Raw genomic sequence first — 22,223 nt, 5'->3', positions numbered from 1 at the left:
TCTCCTAATTTCCACACTCCGAATTTTCTGCATAATATTTACACCACATATTGCCCTTAGACAGGACATCTCCACTGCCTCCAACCACCTCCTCGCTGCTGCATTCACAACCCAAGCTTCACACCCATATAAGAGTGTTGGTACTACTATACTTTCATACATTCCCTTCTTTGCCTCCATAGATAATGTTTTTTGTCTCCACATATACCTCAACGCACCACTCACCTTTTTTCCCCTCATCAATTCTATGATTAACCTCATCCTTCATAAATCCATCCGCCAACGCGTCAACTCCCAAGTGTCTGAAAACATTCACTTCTTCCATACTCCTCCTCCCCAATTTGATATCCAATTTTTCTTTGTCTAAATCATTTGATACCCTCATCGCCTTACTCTTTTCTATGTTCACTTTCAACTTTCTACCTTTACACACACTCCCAAATTCATCCACTAACCTTTGCAATTTTTCTTTAGAATCTTCCATAAACACAGTATCATCAGCAAAAAGCAACTGTGTCAATTCCCATTTTGTATTTAATTCCCCATAATTTAATTCCACCCCTCTCCCGAACACCCTAGCATTTACTTCTTTTACAACCCCATCTATAAATAGTGGACCCCCGGTTAACGATATTTTTTCACTCCAGAAGTATGTTCAGGTGCCAGTACTGACCGAATTTGTTCCCATAAGGAATATTGTGAAGTAGATTAGTCCATTTCAGACCCCCAAACATACACGTACAAACGCACTTACATAAATACACTTACATAATTGGTCGCATTCGGAGGTAATCGTTATGCGGGGGTCCACTGTATATTAAACAACCATGGTGATATTACACATTCCTATCTAAGACCTAATTTTACCGGGAAGTAGTCTCCCTCTCTTCTACACATCCTAACCTGAGCCTCACTATCCTCATAAAAACTCTTTACAGCATTTAGTAACTTACCACCAATTCCATATACTTGCAATATCTGCCACATTGCTCCCTATCCACTCTATCATATGCCTTTTCTAAATCCATAAATGCAATAAGAACTTCCATACCTTTATCTAAATACTGTTCACACATATGCTTCAATGTAAATACTTGATCTACACATCCCCTACCCACTCTGAAACCTCCTTGCTCATCCGCAATCCTACATTCTGTCTTACCTCTAATTCTTTCAATTATAACCCTACCGTACACTTTTCCTGGTATACTCAGTAAACTTATTCCTCTATAATTTTTACAATCTCTTTTGTCCCCCTTCCCTTTATATAAAGGGACTATACATGCTCTCTGCCAATCCCTAGGTACTTTCCCCTCCATATACTCTACTCTTCTTATAACACTTCTGCTTTGTAAAAACCTCTCATAAGCTAACTTTTTCTCTTTTATCACACCCTTTACTTCTTCATTCCACCAATTACTCCTCTTTTCTCCTGCACCCACCCTCCTATAACCACAAACTTCTGCCCCACATTCTAATACTGCATTTTCAAAACTATTCCAACTTATCAGGCACTATGCCAGTTTGTAGTGATATGTTAAAAAGATTAGCCAAAGGTATGCTAAGTTCCTCTTTACATTCCTTTAACACCCTTGCAAACAGTTCATCAGGGCCTGGGAATTTGTTAGGTTTTAGTTTCTCTATCTGTCTGAGGACCATGTCACTAGTTACCGCAATCTACTCTGACTTGAACCTCTACTATCTCTCTCTGTTTGTTGATCAATTGATCTGCCATTACTAGCAACTTTATTTTGAATATTGTCTTTTAAACATATCCCTGAGGTATCCCAGTAATAACTGCTGTTTTTAACCCTAATGCTGCAGCCTGATTGTTTCCCACAAACACCCATACCTCTATAATCTATCAGTTTAAATTCCTAGAAAAGTCATCAATTACCCTCTCAATTGAATTGGCTAATGCAACCACTCCATCCCCAGAGAGATTAACCCCATCCCTTGCATACATATCATGTTTGCCAAAGAATAGGTCCCAGTTATCAATGAATGGGATTGCAAGTTCCTTGCAGTACCTGTCTAGCCAGCAATTTATACCAATTGCCCTAGACATCCATTCATTGCCCACTCCCTTGCTAGGCAAGATGTTACATATGACTGGGATCCCTCCCTTAGACCTAATTACTTCTATGGCTGACCTGTACTTATCCAGCAGCTCCTCTCTCCTGCCCTTCCCAATGTCATTACCCCCAGCATTAAGACAGATAATGGGCTTCTTCCCATTACCTGCCATAATATTATCCAACCTGCTGACTGTCACCAACACCAGCTCCAGGAAGACACACTCTCTGTCTGACCTTTCTGTCTCTGTTACAAAATGCACGGTCCATATATCTTACCTGAGAATCGCCTACTATTAAAATATTCTTACCTTGATTAGCAGGGGAATCAGTGGTACACAAATAACCCGCACATAAAAGAGAGAAGCTTACGATGACGTTTCGGTCCGACTTGGACCATTTACAAAGTCACAGTGTGACTTTGTAAATGGTCCAAGTTGGACTGAAACGTCGTTGTAAGCTTCTCTCTTTTATGTGTGGGTTATTTGTGTATCGTTCCAGTCACGGTATCGTTCCTTTTTTTGTTATTTATGAATCAGTGGTACCTTCAACCTCACTAACCAGTGAAGTACACTCGTCTTGGAGAACAGAGAATCAATTTCCTACATTCACATCTTCTCTATTAACTCTCATTATCTTCCTTCTTCCTGAACTGTGAACCACTTGCCACTTAAAGCGGCTGCCACTATCACTGCTGGTGATCATTCCTTCCTTACCAGCTAAATCCTTCTCACATTCGCTCCCAAACTCATCTATGTGAAGCTTCAGCCTCCTATTTTCCTCCTGAAGAAGTAGAATCTCCTTCTTCAACAATTGAACCTGAGATTCTAAAACACTACAACAAGCCATGGTGCTTGGTAACAGCCCACGCTAACTCCCAAGAGCTTAGGCAGGTATGACCGCAGGTGACCACTGACCTCACCCGAACTTCCTCCTCCCTTAGTTTATACACTTTCACCTCCCTCTTGCTTGTTGTTGCCATTTTCCTCTTTTCCTATCTACCTCTTACTCTAACTGTAGCTACAACTAAATATTGATCCAATATATCAGTTGCTCCTCTATAAACATGTACATCCTGGAGCCTACCCATCAACCTTTTATCCACCAATACATAATCTAACAAACTACTTTCATTATGTGCTACATCATACCTTGTATATTTATTTACCCTCTTCTTCATAAAATATGTATTACTTATTACCAAACCTCTTTCTACACATAGCTCAATTAAAGGCTTCCCATTTTCATTTACCCCTGGCACCCCAAATTTACCTACTACTCCCTCCACAACATTTTTGCCCACTTTAGCACTGAAATCCCCAACCACCATTACTCTCACACTTGGTTCAAAACTCCCCACGCATTCACTCAACATTTCCCAAAATCTCTCTCTCTCTACACTTCTCTCTTCTCCAGGTGCATATATGCTTACTATAACCCACTTTTCACATCCAACCTTTATTTTACTCCACATAATCCTTGAATTAATACATTTATAGTCCCTCTTTTCCTGCCATAACTTATCCTTCAACATTATTGCTGCTCCTTCTTTAGCTCTAACTCTATTTGAAACCCCTGACCTAATCCCATTCACTCCTCTCCACTGAAACTCTCCCACCCCCTTCAGCTTTGTTTCACTTAAAGCCAGGACATCCAGCTTCTTCTCATTCATAACATCCACAATCATCTCTTTCTTATCATTTGCACAACATCCATGCACATTCAGACTTCCCACTTTGACAATTTTCTTCTTCTTATTCCTTTTAGTAATTATTACAGGAAAAGGGATTACTAGCCCATTGTTCCTGGCATTTTAGTTGACTTTTACAATACGCATGGCTTCCGGAGGAAAGATTCTTATTCCACTTCCCCATGGATATAAAAGGAAAAGTAATAAGACCAAGAACTATTAAGATAAAATCAAAGAAAACTCAGATGAGTGTGTATAAATAAGCATGTACATGTATGTGTAGTGTGACCTAAGTGTAACTAGAAGTAGCAAGACATACCTGTAATCTTGCATGAGACAGACAAGAGACACCAGTAATCCTACCATCATGTAAAACAATTACAGGTTTTCGTTTCACACTCACTTGGCAGGACAGTAGTATTCCCTTGGGTGGTTGCTGTCTACCAACCTACTACCACAACCTACTATCCCACAGTATTACTTTCCTGGGTGGTTGTAGTCTACGAACCTACTGTTATCCCCCACATCACTCCAATCACTATCCAATTCATGAGTAAAGAGCCAATGATAGATACTTTGTTATGTGGCAAGACTAGAAGTAGATAGCACAGCTACATCTTGTGTTGAACTGGCACTTCTTTCATTCCTTGTCGTACCACCATTGACGTTCCATTCAAAACTGGAAAATGATTCTCCATTATCACCCTCAATGTCACTTGTCCCTGGACTGAACAGTATTTACCAGATTTCACATTGAGAAAAACTGGTGTTTCGGCCAGCCATAATTAACTCGGTGCCATAAGTTTACTGGGTGACATTACCCACAAGATCCTGCACACATCCATGTGGCCTAGATTGTTTTCTCTGAGAGGCACAAGGCAGCTAGAACCCAAACAACACAGCTGTCACCTAAAATAACAGCTCTTGGCATATTAGAGGCCTAAAAATGTTTATATTTTAGTACACTGAACACAATGTCACAATGTCATCACCTGCATACTTGCATGCTGGACACAGCTAATAGGTTAATTTTGCTCATCACACAAGGCCTCATTCGACTGACTTCAAATTTTAAATACAGGTGTATGGTAAGCAGGGCAACATTCCTGGAACAATTGGAATGTGCATTTGCCCTATGACCAAAGCTGTAGAATTTATTCCCAGCTTCTTGGAATGACTTTGCTAATTCCAAAGTCCCCTGCTGCCTGGTCACAAACTAAAAAAAAAAAAAAAAAAAAAAAAAAAAAAAAAAAGAGGTGCACATTTGTCAATTTTGTGTGTAAAATAGCATGAATTTTTATTCCCATTTGTCATTCAAGCTGGTGCTTCTTTGTGGAAAGTTTGAATTAATTTTGAGTTGTTGATGTTCTAATTTTCTATTTTTACTGAAGAAATTGGAATATTTGTATCAGTGTGATAACTTGTAAATGCTTCTTCTAATTCACTTCAAAATTTCGAAGAAAATATTTAACTGCATTAAAAATGTCACACACACTGTATTAATGGTATTGTATGCACTGAGGCACAGGGGGCTGGGGTTAAGTAATACAGGGATACACTCCTGGGATTACGCAGAGACTGAAATACGTCTAGTTAATTCCGCTTCAAACACTTTAGAAGAGCAGCTTAGGATTCAGGGAGAGTGGAAGGGGGCTTTCTGGACTACCTGAAAGTCATTTTTTTCCTTGAACACATCCCTGGTTTGAAATTCCAGATAACTGTAGTGTCATATAGAATGTTGATAATTCCACCTATTAAAAATATTTGGCTTAACCGAATTTTACATATTCCTTCAATCTAATCTTAGTAAGTGCTATACTCCATAATGTTAATCACCATTTTCTCATTTTTGTTTCATTCATCCAATCATGGTGCAGTAGCAACTTGATGCTTCTCTCCAGTAATTACAACCTTGCTTACTGTATAACTCTCAAGCACACACCACAAAATTTTAATGAATGTATAACACAAATGACAAGTGCACTTTAATCCCTAAATAATTTATTAATTACTATATACTTACACTGGTGGCCCTCCTTCTTTACAGTGCCAGTTTTGAGATCTAATATACGTCCTTGGTTGGCTGGTTCCTGTGTACTTAGCTGTTCTCTAACCTTCTCTACGTCTTCTGGATGAACATGTTCATAGACACTTGAGCCAAACCAATCACTCTGAAATTGAAGATAATACTCTGAAAATATAAATTATATAAATAAATAACATAACAACAGGGGTAACCATACATCCTTGAAATGACCTTCGAAAAAATAAATGTCTTTGACATAATTTTTTCGCAATCCATAATGACTATTAACTTTTTTTTTTTTTAACAAGTCGGCCGTCTCCCACCGAGGCAGGGTGACCCAAAAAGAAAGAAAATCCCCAAAAAGAAAATACTTTCATCATCATTCAACACTTTCACCTCACTCACACATAATCACTGTTTTTGCAGAGGTGCTCAGAACACAACAGTTTAGAAGCATATACGTATAAAGATACACAACATATCCCTCCAAACTGCTAATATCCCGAACCCCTCCTTTAGAGTGCAGGCATTGTACTTCCCATTTCCAGGACTCAAGTCCGGCTATACAAAAAAACCGGTTTCCCTGAATCCCTTCACTAAATATTACCCTGCTCACACTCCAACAGGTCCAAATACCATTCGTCTCCATTCACTCCTATCGAACACGCTCATGCACGCCTGCTGGATGTCCAAGCCCCTTGCCCACAAAACCTCCCTTACCCCTTCCTTCCAACCTTTTCGAGGACAATCCCTACCCCGCCTTCCTTCGCCTACAGATTTATACGCTCTCCATGTCATTCTACTTTGAGCCATTCTCTCTAAATGACCAAACCACCTCAACAACCCTTCTTCAGCCCTCTGACTAATACTTTTATTAACTCCACACCTTCTCCTAATTTCCACACTCCGAATTTTCTGCATAATATTTTCACCACACATTGCCCTTAGACAGGACATCTCCACTGCCTCCAACCACCTCCTCGCTGCTGCATTCACAACCCAAGCTTCACACCCATATAAGAGTGTTGGTACTACTATACTTTCATACATTCCCTTCTTTGCCTCCATAGGTAACGTTTTTTGTCTCCACATATACCTCAACGCACCACTCACCTTTTTTCCCCTCATCAATTCTATGATTAACCTCATCCTTCATAAATCCATCCACTGACACGTCAACTCCCAAGTATCTGAAAACATTCACTTCTTCCATACTCCTCTTCCCCAATTTAATATCCAATTTTTCTTTATCTAAATCATTTGATACCCTCATCACCTTACTCTTTTCTATGTTCATTTTCAACTTTCATATTCATATTCTCCAACAATAAACTCGCCATCCCTCCCTCACACAACCGAAGTCTTCAATAAAGGTAAGTGTGATGTTAAATAAGAACATAAGAACATAAGAAAGGAGGAACAGTGCAACAGGCCTGGTGACCCATACTAGGCAGGTCCTTCACAAATCCAACCCACTAAAAGAACAAATGCTACCCAAGCAATAAGCTCAGGTGCAAATCCAACTCAAATCCAACCCCTCTCACTCATGTATTTATCCAAGCTAAATTTGAAACTACCCAAGCCATAGCTTTTAGAACATAAGAACGTAAGAAAGGAGGAACACTGCAACAGGCCTGTTGGCCCATACTAGGCAGGTCCTTCAAAAATCTAACCCACTAACAGCATAACTGCTACCCAAGCAATAAGCTTTGATAAACCTATTTACTCACGTGCAAGCCCGATTCAAACCAACCCCTCTCACTCATGTATTTATCCAACCTAAATTTGAAATTACCCAATGTTTTAGCTTCGATCACCCTACTAGGCAGACTATTCCACTCATCAACTACCCTTATTACCAATGTTCATTTACATTTTATTAGTGCTTTACATTTATTTGGTATTCTTTTCTGCATGTAAATCTATATTTAAACTAGGGAAGTGACCCCTGAAGTGACCTAGAGTCCTTATGGAGGGGGATTTCCCTTCCAAACAATAACCTCTCTTCTGACTCCTCCTCCTCCCTGTCTTCCATTCATCAACAACAGCCTTCAATAAAGGTAACTGTCATGTTGAATGTTCATTCTTTTGTGCAGGTAAATCTATCTTTAAGGTAAAAAAAAACTGTTGTTGATACGTCTGGGTGTCTGGAACGAATTACGTAATTGGATTTACATTATTTCTTATGGGGAAAATGGATTCGAAAATCGTCAATTTCGATAATAGTCACACTTCCAGGAACGGATTAATTACGAAAAACGAGGGACCACTGTACATCAAATGCATACAGAAAAGTGACTACCAGAAAAATGTCTGGGTTTTCTATTTCAACTGAGATTATTACACATGATATGATACTATATTACAGAATATATTTAACCCTTTGACTGTTTTGGTCATATATATACGTCTTACAAGCCACCGTTTTTGACGTATATATATTCATAAATTCTAGCGGCTTCAAATCAAGCAGGAGAAAACTGGCAGGCCCACATGTGAGAGAGTGGGTCTGTGTGGTCAGTATGCACCATATAAAAAAATCCTGCAGCACGTAGTGCATGAGAAAAGAAAACTCCGACCGGTTTTTTTAATCAAAATGCCGACTTTGTGGTCTATTTTCGTATAGTATTTATGGTTGTATTCTCATTTTCTTGGTCTCATTTGATAGAGTGGAAAACATATTATAGAAATAGAGGTGATTTTGATTGGTTTTACTATGAAAAGAACCTTGAAATGGAGCTCAAAATAGGGGAAATGTTTGATTTTTGTTGATGTTCAAAAGTAAACAAATGATGTCATTTTCCAATAAATGTACAAGTAGCCATTCTAATATGCAGTCATGAATGGGTTGACATTATTTATACAATTATTGCAATATTGCAGTAGTCTGCATAACAGTAAATCTTATTTTTTGTTTGAATAAAAATTAAAAATAAAAAGCAAGAGTAATATCAGAGGGGCCTGGAGATGTGACTGATGAACAAAGAAAATGTTATTTTAGAGCCAGGAATGTCTGCATTGTTCATTCTAGACCCTATTTTGAAATTGTCATATTTTTTAATTTTCAGGAAATTGGCCAAATTGCAAATTTCTGACCACGTTATTGGATAGTTGAAATCGGAAAATGGGCAGTTTCTTGTACTCAATCGATAGAAAAAATGGAGTTCTAAAGAAATAACTATGAGTTTGGTTGACTGGAACAATGGAATTAGCCGAAAATAGGGCTCAAAGTGGGCGAAATCTCCGATTCTTAAATATTGCCGAGGTCACTAACTTCGCAAGAGCGTAATTCCATCAGTTTTCCATCAAATTTCATTCTTTTGGTGTCATTACAATCGGGGAAATGATTTCATAAGATTTTTTTTTTTTTTTTTTTTTTGGGGGGGGGGGGGGGATTTTTTTTTTTTGACACCAGGAGACACCTCAGGATTCGGGGTTGCGACAGTCAAGGGGTTAATAATGATATAGTACAGTGGAACCTCGGTTTTCGTGATTAATTCGTTCCAGAAGTCTAACGAAAACCAAATTGTATGAAAACTGAAGCAACATTTCCTACAAGAAATAATGTAAATCCAATTAATCCGTTCCAAACACCCAAAAATATAAACAAAAAATGCATTTTATTGAGAATAACTATACTTTTACATACAGAAAACAATGAGAAATAAATATAAATGACTAATGAAATGGATAAATGAGCATTTAACATCACTTTTACCATTACTGAAACCTCCTGTTGGCGTATGGAAGATGGCAAAAAGGGGAGAGGAAGAAGGAGAGGTTATTGTTTGGAAGGGGAATCCCGTTCCATAAGGACATCAGGTATCAAGGCCCTATCTGGGGTTACTTCCCTTATTTGTCTTTTACTGGCACTAGGACCAGCCTGAGAGTCACTGGACCCCTGTCACAAAAAAAATTGTGCAGAGAGGTTTGTTTCTGGTATCTCTAAGATTTGCCTAAAATGGGACAAGGCACTGTCATTGAACATGTTGTAGATACAGCTTGCAGCAGCTTTATCTGGGTGATATTTCTTCACGAAACTTTGCAACTCATTCCATTTTGCACGTATGTCCTTAATCACCGAAGAAGGCACATTCTCCCCTCTCTCTTCCTCCTCTTCTGAAGCAATTTCTTCAGCTGCAGTCTGTTGCTGTTCCAGTTGAAGGTCTTGCAGCTCTTCAGTGGTTAGCTCTTCCCTGTGGTTGTCCACCAACTCTTCCACCAAAACACTATCTCCTGCTAACTGTTTTTCAATGATCCACACCAACAACAACTTCTCAACATCTTTGACTGCTTGCGATCTCTGTTTCGTTAATACATTTACCCCTTTCACAACATCAGCTTCCTTGATTTCTTTTTTCTTCACCAGGATAGAACTGATTGTTGATGCGAACTTCCTGTACATCCTGGCGAGATCGGCCACGCGTACGCCACTTTCGTACTTTATTACGAGTTCTTTCTTGAATTCTATTGTGTTTCTCACCTTCTTTATTAAATGGTTGGCACTTGGAACTTTCTTTGGCCCTATGGTGACTTATTTGGCAGTTGCATTCAATAAACAAGTACAAAAAACAATGGATTATTATGAAATGTTATCCAAACGCGCAGAGTAATGTTCAATCAACAAGAAACAACGCCAGACTGAGTCAGAACGCGTGGGATGCTTTGTGTGGGTGCTGGCAGGTGGACGCGTTTGGTACAGACCATTGTCAACTCTACGAAAACCAAGCAGATATACGAAAACTGGGACAAAATTTAGACAAAAAAGTAGTCAAAAACCAAATCCTACAAAAACCAGGGCATACGAAAACCGAGGTTCCACTGTAATTCCTCTTATTCATTCCTGCCATATCAGAAATAAAGGCCCCCTGACAAGCAAAAATTTGGTTCCAAAAATAAATTTTCTCTTTTGAGTTCTTAACCCTTAAACTGTCCAAACGTAGATCAACGTTCACGTGCGTACCGCTCTGAATATTTTAGGGAAAAAAAACAAATTTTTTTTTTTTTTAACCCTTTGAGGGTCCGTCCCGTAGATCTACGGCTTTACGTTCAGGGTCCAAACCGTAGATCTAAGTCATGAGCTCAGCTCACTCTGATAAACTGTGAGTGGTACATTTGGGCCTAGATATGACAGAATACATCTATGTGGTATGTGTGCACCACATAAAACAGATCCTGCAGCACGCTGTGTATAATAAGAGAAAAAACTGAAATCATGATTTTTTTATTAAAACAGCGACTTTGCAGTGTTTTTTCGTATGTTTTTTATAGTTCTATTTGCGATTTCTTGGTCTCATTTGATAGAATGGAAGACATATTACAGAAATAGAGATGATTTTGATTGGTTTTAGCATTGGAAATGGCTTGAAACTGAGCTCAAAGTAGCAGAAATGTTAAATTTTTGCCGATATTCAAGAGTAAACAAACGACCTCACACGTCTAATACACGCCAGCTGGTGGGTCTAATATGCATTCACAAATATGGTGATGATAGTTATACAATTATTACATAACATTACATAACATAAACAGTAAATCTTCTATTTTTTGGTGTGAATAAAAAATCAAAATGGAATTTATTTGTAAAGCCTCAAAACGTAACTAATGAACAGAGGAAATGTTAGTTTAGTTCCAGGAATACCTACATTGTTTATTCTGGACCCTATTTTGAAATTGGAATACGTATTTTGAACTTTGTGTTAAATTGACCAAATTAACAATTTCAGATCACTTTAATTTGTAGTTGAAACAGTTGACTTGGCGATTTCTTGTGCTCAATCGATAGAATAGAAGTAATACTAGTGAAATAGCTAAGAATTTGGTTGACTGGAATAATGTAATTGGCCTAAAATGGGAGTCAAAGTCGGCAAAATCGCCGATTCGTAAATATCGCTGACACATCAAAATTCGCGAGAGCATAATTTCGTCAATTTTCCATCAAATTACGTACTTTTTGTTTTATTACCCTCACAAAAAGATTCTCTACCATTTCATAAGAAAAAATAACAAATTTTTTTTTTTAAAATTCTTGGACACTGGGGCACCACTTCAGATTTGGGCCTTGGACCCTGAAAGGGTTAAATGAAGAGCACATTTTTCCCAGCATCCCCGAATTTTGTCAAACTGCGCACACTGAGTCCGCACTCATTTTCTCATGTCTGGGCAACTCAGGCTTATTGTGCCAAGGTTGAAAGCATGTAAAATAAAATGTAGATCTACGATCGGAGCGCTACGCACGTGAACATAGCTCTACGTTTGGACAGTTTAAGGGTTAAGCAGTACAAGAAAATGACAAAAATAACAATAATCATCTTTATTAACTCATGACTCATTTTACAACTTGATGAGAACAAAATTTTGATGGCCAGGGTTAGATTGCTTTGAGTGGCATTATCATGTAATGTATGGTACACCATAAATAAAAGTTTTCAGAAGATGGAGAATAAAGTCTCACCAAAACCACTTACCTGCGGCTGATTAAGAACCGGAGTAACAGAATCTGATGCATAGATAATTCTCCCAGTGTCACATGCTACCACAAAAAGGAATCCATCAGCTGCCTCTAATATTAAGTGTTTCAGTTCCTGATCTGTGAGGAATGATGGTTTGTAAGTTCCGTCTGTGTTGGTGTTTCCTGTACCTGAAAAAAAAAAATGAATTTAAAAAATATTATAAACAATTTACTAATGCAATGCACAACATACCAGTGATATTATCTTTTAGTAGTGTGTGTCTTTATCTGTAAAATTATGGCCCTTACTTGTAGGTAATGGTGAATGTTTCCTTTTTTGGGTCATTCTACCTTGGTGAGAAATAACAAATAAGGTAAAATAGTAATAGAGCTAAACTTGCAGTTACACAGCAACCAAAACACATCTACTTTCTTAAATATTTCAATGGTTGTAGCACTGATTGCCTCCTCTTTTATCTGATTCCAAAAGACTGTAACAATATTTCTGAAAAAGAAATACTTGTGTGTGTCTTTTCAGCATCACTCTTTCCTCAGTTTACACCTGTGGTATCATATTTACCCAATTCATGGTGATGAAATGTCCATCAATTTTTTCATATACCTTCATAATTTTATTGATGGCTTTATCTTGTTTGTGACTGGTTTTGAGAGTTTTTCTACCTTTGCAGCCTAGCCTGGGGCCAACTTTTCTGGTGATTGTCTGTTCAACCAGGCTCTTGCTGCTGTTGGCCTACATATTCATGACACCCTCACTGATTTGGCACTTGGCTGAGGTAGGGATCCAGTTTCTTAAGAACTTTCATGCTTGTTCTAGTAATACTATATTTCTGATAATTGCTGGTATCAAGGTGAATAGTTTTGGACAACAGATGTTGACAAAGTGTTCTCTTACTATGCCCATAATGCCCCTGCTTTTCACTGGGTCTGTCACATTTCATCCCATATTTCTCAATCTAGTACTGTACTTTGTTATGGTATACCTGGAGTAGTGTGAAGATTTATAACTAGGCCCTCAAGTATGTTCCATGTACAACATACATTATCAATTCTCTCTCTTTTTTTTATTGCTCCAGAGAATACACTCCAAGTACTCTGAGGCATAAAACTTTACTGGCTTTATGCAGCAGTAAACTATTTCTTTCTTTTCTAGCTTTGATATCTCTCCTGCTGTGAATGAAGCCATTAACCCTGAATAACATTCTAAAAGATATATAAACTTGTAGAATAATAGGTTTTGACAACAGTGGTGTATGGTGGTTATTGTCACAGGGTGTGCACTGTGCTACCACTGAGTAGCACAGTGGGGTGTGCAGAGCTATCTCAGAACAACTGCCACAATATTTTATAATAGGAGACAGAAAAAACAGTTTCCCATTATGATACATAATTATATCACTGAGTGAGCTTAATATTTATGATGAATCTACCATCTTTGGTGGGTGTGCAGCACTCACCTAGCACACCCAGAATATACACCCCTGATTGACAAGTGGCTTAACCCTTTCAGGGTCCAGAGGCCAAATTTCAAAGTGTGCACCAGGGTCCAAGAATTTTCAAAAAAAAAAAAAAAATTTTATTTTTTCTAATGAAATTGTAGAGAATCTTTTTCTGAAGGTAATAAAACAAAAAGTACGAAATTTGATGGAAAACTGACGAAATTATGCTCTCGCGAATTTCGATGTGTGAGCGATATTTACGCATCGGCGATATTGCCGACTCTCTCATTTTAGGCCAATTACATTATTCCAGTAGACCAAATTCTTAGCTATTTCATTGGTATTACTTTTTATCTATTGAGTGAGCACAAGAAATCGCCAAGTCAACTGTTTCAAATGCAAAATAAAGTGATCGGAAATTGGTAATTTGGCCAATTTAACACTTCAAAATATTCCAATTTCAAAATAGGGTCCAGAATACACAATGCAGGCATTCCTGGCACTAAACTAACATTTCCTCTGTTCATTAGTTCCATTTTCAGGCTTTACAAATGAATTCCATTTTGATTTTTTATTCACATAATGAATTTTTATTCAAACCAAAAAATAGAAGATTTACTGTTATGCAATATTGTAATAATTGTATAAATATCACCACATTTGTGAACATATATTAGACCCACCAGCTGGTGTGTATTAGACGTGTGAGGTCAATTGTTTACTCTTGAACATCGGCAAAAATTTAACATTTCTGCTACTTTGAGCTCAGTTTCAAGCCATTTTCAATACTAAAACCAATCAAAATCATCTCTATTTCTATGATATATCTTCCATTCTATCAATTGAGACCAAGAAATTGCATATACAACTATAAAAAACATACGAAACAACACTGCAAAGTCGCTGTTGTAATCGAAAATTACGGTCTCAGTTTTTTTCTCTCATGCACTGTGTGCTGCAGGATTTTTTTTATGTGGTGCACACATACCACACAGATGTATTCTCTCATATCTAGGCCCAAATTTACAGCTCACAGCTTATCAGAGTGAACTGAGCTCATGACGTAGAACTACGGTTTGGACCCTCAACTCAAAGCCGTAGACTACGGCATGGACCCTGAAAGGATTAAAGAAACACTTGAGCAAACACTTGGATATACAGTATTGACTAGAAAACTTGTTTTCATTCCTGGGACCTTCATCACTTTGAGGTTCAAAGACTAACACATTTACTAATAAATATGTGCAAGTGTTTTGAATAGTGTATTCTACATAGAGCATTTTCACTGTTTTCAGTCTTTCTTCATAACTCATGTTTTTCAAATCCAGGAGCCATTGTGCAGCATATCTCTTAAAAGTTTTCTTTTGTATCAAGTTTTTTTCTATGCAGACCCCACACCACCGTCACACAATCCCAACTTTTCTAAAGTACCGGTATATCATAAATATAACTTTTTTTTTTTTCATTTTAGCATTGAAATGTTGTTCTGTACCTGAAAACTATTTTAAAATTTGTCAATACAGCATAAAAAAATTGTTTCCAATTCATGGCAATCTCTTGTTTATTATCACTTTCAGACTCTGCCAGTTTCTGCTTTCACCTATTTCCATTTTGTGGCCCTTTTCCACATTAAATTACAGTGGACCCCCGGCATACGATGGCATCGGTATACGTTAAATCCGGTATACGATACATTTTAACGCAAAAATTTTGCCTCGCCACTCGTTAAAAAACCCGCCACACGTGATTCGTTCGAGACGCATCCATGTGTGGCCTGAACTGCCCCGTGTGTGCCAGTGTTTACAAGCCAGCCAGTGTGCTCGCAACTAAGCATACATTTGGTACATTCCATATTATCACAGTGTTTTTGGTGCTTGTTTCTGCAAAATAAGTCACCATGGGCCCCAAGAAAGCTTCTAGTGCCAACCCTGTGGTAAAAAGGGTGAGAATTAGTATGGAAATTAAGAAAGATTTTGAAGGGTTTGGGGCTAACCCTGAGAAGCCTATGCCAGTTGTGGAATCCACTGTGCCTACTTCAAACATTAAGGAAATGTGTGCAAAGTGGGTTGAACTGCAAACTTTTATGAATGAAAATTGCCCTAGCACAGCTATTGCAAGCTGTGCTGGTGGCTATTACAATGACAATGTTGTGGCCCATTTTAGACAAATCTTAAAGGAACGGGAGGTACAGACCTCTATGGACAGATTTGTTGTGCGACAGAGGTCCAGTGACTCTCAAGCTGGTCCTAGTGGCATTAAAAGAAGAAGGGAAGTAACCCCGGAAAAAGACTTGCTACCTCAAGTCCTAATAGAAGGGGATTCCCCTTCTAAACATTAACAACTTCGACACTCCCCTCCTCCCATCCCATCAATCATCACCAGATCTTCATTAAAGGTATGTGTCATGTACTCTATTGATACAAGAGTACTACTAACTGTGCATACCTATTTGCATTACATCCTGTATCAATACAAGTTTTGGGAGAGAAACAAATATGTTAAGGTTTTGTTTCTGCCTCTTAACTTTTGACTGACGTGAATGTGTGTTGTCATGAACTCAGTTTAAGTCATAATAAACGACTGGAAATGAATGAACAGAAAGATGGACAGAAGGCTTGAACTTCCCATTCATTTTTCTGTTTATTCATGTATTGTCATGTATATTTTGGAACCAGAATATGGAGTCCATTTTTCCAGTGTTATTGCTTAGCTCATTCTAGTTTCTAATTTGTGATTTGTGCATTTCTGATAGAAAGCCTTTCCTTGTACCTCTGTATGTGTGCTCAAATTGTTAATAAATAAATAAATAAAAAAAACCGTAAACGGTCCAAACAGATCTACGTTCACATGCGTAGTGCTCCAAAAGTAGATCTATGTTTTTTTTTACATATTTTCAAATATAACAAAAAAAAAAAAACGTAGATCAAAGTTTTTTTACACATTTTCAAATGTAAAAAGAGAAAAAGAAGATCTACTTTTTTTACATACTTTAAAATGTTGAAAAAATGTATATATATGTTTGGACCGTTTACAGGTTAATGTACCAATCTATGCCCTGCAGTATTTTGTATGTTTTCATCACAGTCCCTCTTTCTTCTTCATTCCTCCAGATATATAGGGCCAAGTTGGTATGGAGACACAAATGTGGTTATATGGCACCTTCACTGGAGATATTTTGCTCACATAGTGGTCTTTATCAAATTGCATCTGTTTGTAGTTTGATAAAGTATAATGTGTGGGCAAAACATCATAATAAAAGTTTCTGAAAGGGTGATGAGATGCCAAATCACAGACTTTATGGCAAGGTATGACCTGCACAACCTGAACCAACACGGATTTAGGAGGGGGAAGATCATGGTTGTCATGACTTCTAAACCAATAGGACAAAACTACAGAGACATGATCAACACAGTTTTCATGCAGACATTTGACAAATATGATCATGGAGTGATAGCACATAAAATGAGGTACAGACATAACAAGAAGAATAAGCAAACGGATATCAAATTTTCTGAAAAATAGATCACAAGAGAACTAGTAAACGAAACAAAATCTAGAAATTAGCAGAATAAAATGCTCATTATGCAAGGTCGAGTTCTGCCACTTTTACGGTTTCTCTTCATGGTGAACATTGATAAAAACACTAGCCACACCTTCATATCATTTGCAGACTATACTAAAATAAGCAAGTAAGTTATCTAGGTAGAAGAAACTTAAAAATTGCAAAATGCAGGAGAGAACCAAATACAATGAAAAGAATATGTGAAAGATCTTGGTGTACTATCAGTGAACCTATCTTTTAAAAAATACAATAAGGGAAATGTAGCTAAAGCCAAGAAAAATTATGAGAACTTTTAAAACAAGGGAAATAATGCCAATGGTGACACTACTCAAATCACTTGTGCTCCTTCACTTACAGCACTGTTCAGTGTTGACGGCTTCATTCAGGGTATGAGAGAGAGAACCATGCTGGAACATACACAATGATCGTATATGGCTTGCACAGAGCCACTAAAAAGCCACTAAAATATTTATATTATTAAGAACACCTCAAGGTCCTGAATATGTATTCACTGAAGCAAAGGAAAGAGATACACTGAATAAGATAACAGATAAATTATATACAGCCTCTCCTCGCTGAACGACGGAGTTCCGTTCCTAAGACCACATCAGTAAATGAATTTGTTGCTAAGTGAAGAGCATACCATTCTTGATATTGTTTTAATGTCACCTTTGCACCATATATAACATTTCTGGCATATTTTTAAATGTTTATGTAGTAGTTTACTGTATATTGTAATAAACAGAAAAGAAGAAATCAGCTCTAATATACATTATTTAGGTATGCCTACTGGTCAGAGCGCTCATCGTACATCTGAATCATCAGTAAATGAGTACATTGCTAAGTGAGGAGAGGCTGTCAACATATATTTTATGGAAGAATCGCGAACAAGCAACACAGGATGTATATTCAACTCCTCCATGGTTGTTTTGCATTAACAGCCTCTCCTCACTTAACGACGGGGTTCAGTTCCTAAGAGTACGTCGGTAAGCAGTTTGGTCATTAAGTAAGGAGTATACTACATTGATAGTGGGTTTGTGTCAACCATCTTTAGATATATTTTTAATGTCACCTTTGCACCATTTATAACATTTTTAGTATATTTTTAAATGTTTATACAGTAGTGTACTGTATACTGTAATAAACAGAATAGAGGAAATCAGCTCTAATATACATTACTTAGGTTTTTATACTGGTTGGAGAGCTGGTCATAAGTCCAAGTGGTTGGTAAGCTAGTATGTCGTTAAGTGAGGAGAGGCTGTATATATATAGCTAGTAACTCCTTCTCCTGTATAAATTAATAAAAAGAAGAAAAAGAAGAACTTTATAAAACTGAGATGTCTGAATGTGCGTGGATGTACTACAGATAAGAAAGAAGTGATTGCAAAGGTTATGAATGAAAGGAAGTTGAATGTCCTAGCCTAAGCGAAACAAAGCTGAAAGGGGTAGGGGAGTTTCAGAGGGGAGATATAAATGGGATTAAGTCAGAGGTATCTGAGAGAGTTAGAGCTAAGGAAGGGGTAGCAATAATGTTATGGAGAGTGAAGAGGGAATATAAATGCATAAATCCAAGGATTATGTGGATTAAAATAAGGGTCGGACGTGAAGAGTGGGTCATAATAAGTGTATATGCACCTGGAGAAGAGAAGAGTGTAAAGGAGAGAGAGAGAGAGATTTTGAGAGATGTTAAGCAAGTGTGTAGGAAATTTTGAGCCAAGTGAAGGAGTAATTGTGGTAGAAACCTAAATGCTAAGGTAGGAGAAGCATTTAGAGAGGGTGTGGCAGGTAAGTTGGGGTGCCAGGTGCAAATTGGGGAGCACTTAACTGAACTTTGTATAGAAAGGGATTTGGTTATAAGTAACACACATTCTAACCCTTTCATGGTTGAGAGGCCCTATCCTAAACTCGTTCTCAGAGTCGAAAATTTTTAGGAAAAAAAAATATTATTTTTTCTGATGAAAAGATAATCTTTTCCCGATCATAATGACACCAAAAGTACGAAATTTGATGGAAAACTTATGGAATTATGCTCTTGTGAAGTTAGCAGTCTCGACGATGTTTACGCATCGGCGATTTCACCCACTTTGAGCCCTATTTTCGGCCAATTCCAGTGTACTCTTCGACAAAAATCATAACTATTTCGCTAGAACTCCATTTTTTCTATCGAATGAGTACTAGAAACCACCCATTTACCGATTTCAACTATTCAATACAGTGGTCAGAATTTAGCAATTTTGCCAATTTCACACAAATTTCAAAAGATGCTAATTTCCAAATAGGGTCCAGAATAAACAAGAAAGACATTCCTGGCACTAAAATAACATTTCCTCTGTTCATTAGTCACGTCCCCATGCCCCTCTTACATTCTTTTGCTTTTCACTTTGAATTTTCATTCTCACAAAAAATAAAAGATTTACTGTTATGCAGACTACTGCATTAGTGTAGAAATGGTATAAATAATATCGACACACTTGTGAAAGAATATTAGACTTACCAGTTGACGTGCATTGGACGCTTAGCATGATCTGTTTACTTTTGAACTTTGGTAAAAATCGAACATTTCTGCTACTTTTACCTCAATTTCAAGGTACTTTTCCTTGTAAAACCAGTCAAAATCATCTCAATTTCTGTAATATGTCTTCCATTCTATAAAATGAGACCAGGAAAACTAGAATACAACCATAAATACCATACGTAAATACAGTGCAAAGTCGCTGTTTTAATCCAAAAACACGGTCAAAGTTTTTTTTTTTCTCATTACGCACTGTGTGCTGCAGGATTTTTTTCATACTGCGCACACTGACCACATAGACCCATTCTTTCATATGTAGGCCTACCAGCTTTCTCTCATTAGATTTGAGGGCGCTAGAATTTAGGCGTACTAGTACGTCGAAAACCCTGGTGCGTAAGCCGTACTAGTACGGCCGAAACCCTGAAAGGGTTAAGTGGACAGCGTTTTGTGTTCAACTGACAGAATGGAAGGCATACTAGTGAACTGGTTAGGAATTGGCTGAAAATAGGACTCAAAGTGGGTGAAATTGCCACTTCACAAATTGCACCCAGACCACTAACTTTGTGCCTGTGTAATTCCATTAGTTCTCCATCAAATTTTGCATTTTTGTGACATTACCTTTATAAAAAGATTCTCTACCATTTCAGAAGATATTTTTCTTTTTGGTGGGGGTGGCAGGGATAGTGAACCACAACACTGTCAGTACTCTAATTCCAGGGTTTGTCAATGTGAGAGGGTGAATTTAAGTGTTCAGTTTAGGGATCTTGCACCAAGCTTGAAAAAAAAAAAAAATGGGCAACACCAGAAAATACAAAGGTAACTGAATTTCTTCACAAGTTGCTCATCAATAAAAATACTGGATAATAGAAATCTGTATATAAGGAAGCTCATGACGTTGTAGGGACGACTGTATCTCTTGTCTTCATATTAACACAATCCCAATATTTAAATGATTTACTGAATATTACCTATGTAAGCAGTAAATAATCTTTCTGTATTGTATTCTAGCTCAGATATTTGACCAGCTTTTAACCCTTTCACTGTCGAAACCCTTGCTCACAAACTGGCTCTCAGTGTTGAAGCATTTTCAAAAAAATAAAAATTATTTTTTTATGAAATGATAAGAATCTTTTCCCGGTGGTAATGATACCAAAAGTATGAAATTTGATGGAAAACTTATGGAATTATGCTCTTATGAAGTTAGAGGTCTCGGCGATACATACGCATCGGCGATTTCGCCCACTTTGGGTCCTATTTTCGGCCAATTACATTGTTCCAGTCGACCAAACTCATAGCTATTTCGCCAGAATTCCATTTGTTCTATTGATTGAGTACAAGAAACAGCCATTTACCAATTTTAACTACCCAATGAAATGGTAAAAAATTGGCAATTTGGCCAATTTAACACAAATTTCAAAGATGCCGATTTCAAAATAGGGTCCAGAATAAACAATGAAGACATTCCAGGCACTAAAGTAACATTTTCTCTGTACATTAGTCATATCTCCAGGCCCCTCTTATATTACTTTTGCTTTCCATTTTGAGTTTTTATTCACACAAAAAATAGATTTACTGTTATGCAGACTACTGCATTAATATAATAATTGTATAAATAATGTCAACCCATTCATGACTGTGTATTAGACTGGCCAGTTGGACATATATTTTATGGCGATATCATTTTTTTACTCTTGAACATCGACAGAAATCGAGCATTTCCACTAATTTGAGCTCAATTTCAAGGCACTTTTTTTCGTGAAACCAATCAAAATCATCTCTATTTCTGCAATATATCTTCCATCTATCAAATGAGACCAAGAAAACGAGAATATAACCATAAATACCATATGAAAATACATCTCAAAGTCAGCGTTTTCAACCAAAAACACGGTCGGAGTTTTTTTTTTATTATTATGCACTGCGTGCTGCAGGATTTTTTTTATACTACACACACTGACCACAAAGACTCATTCTCTCACATGTAGGCCTGCCAGCTTTCTCCCACTAGATTTGAAGGCGCTAGAATTTTGGCATATTATTACGGGACCGACACTGGCTTGCAAGCTGAAATATTACGGGACCGACAGTGAAATTGTTAAGGAATATGTGAGAACAGAACAGAACAGTGCAGAAGGTCACTGACTTGTGATATTCTGACATGATATTCTGTGCTAATGACAGTGGCACCCTGGAACTAATTTTTTTTTTTTTATTAGCACACTGGCCGATTCCCACCAAGGCAGGGTGGCCCGAAAAAGAAAAACTTTCACCATCATTCACTCCATCACTGTCTTGCCAGAAGGGTACTTTACACTACAGTTTTTAAACTGCAACATTAACACCCGTCCTTCAGAGTGCAGGCACTATACTTCCCATCTCCAGGACTCAAGTCCGGCCTGCCGGTTTCCCTGAGCCCCTTCATAAATGTTACTTTGCTCACACTCCAACAG

General features: G+C 37.6%; 1 protein-coding gene across 12 annotated transcripts in view; it reads right to left on the bottom strand.

Moving 5' to 3' along the window:
- Positions 1–22,223, bottom strand: part of tgo (Aryl hydrocarbon receptor nuclear translocator homolog tgo) — a 1,077,969-nt gene that overhangs the window by 73,122 nt on the left and 982,624 nt on the right. For all 12 annotated transcript variants that reach the window (XM_070090765.1, XM_070090764.1, XM_070090766.1 and 9 more), the window contains 2 exons: positions 12,259–12,431; positions 5,789–5,936 (listed from right to left, as the gene is read on the bottom strand). In XM_070090765.1, coding sequence (XP_069946866.1) covers positions 5,789–5,936; positions 12,259–12,431 — 321 coding nt within the window. The remainder of the gene's footprint in view (positions 1–5,788; positions 5,937–12,258; positions 12,432–22,223) is intronic.

Source organism: Cherax quadricarinatus, chromosome 33, assembly GCF_038502225.1.
Source record: "Cherax quadricarinatus isolate ZL_2023a chromosome 33, ASM3850222v1, whole genome shotgun sequence".
NCBI classification, from domain to species: Eukaryota; Metazoa; Arthropoda; class Malacostraca; order Decapoda; family Parastacidae; genus Cherax; species Cherax quadricarinatus.
The sequence above is the reverse complement of the archived record's forward strand: the minus strand, read 5'-3'. Positions and strand labels throughout refer to the sequence as shown.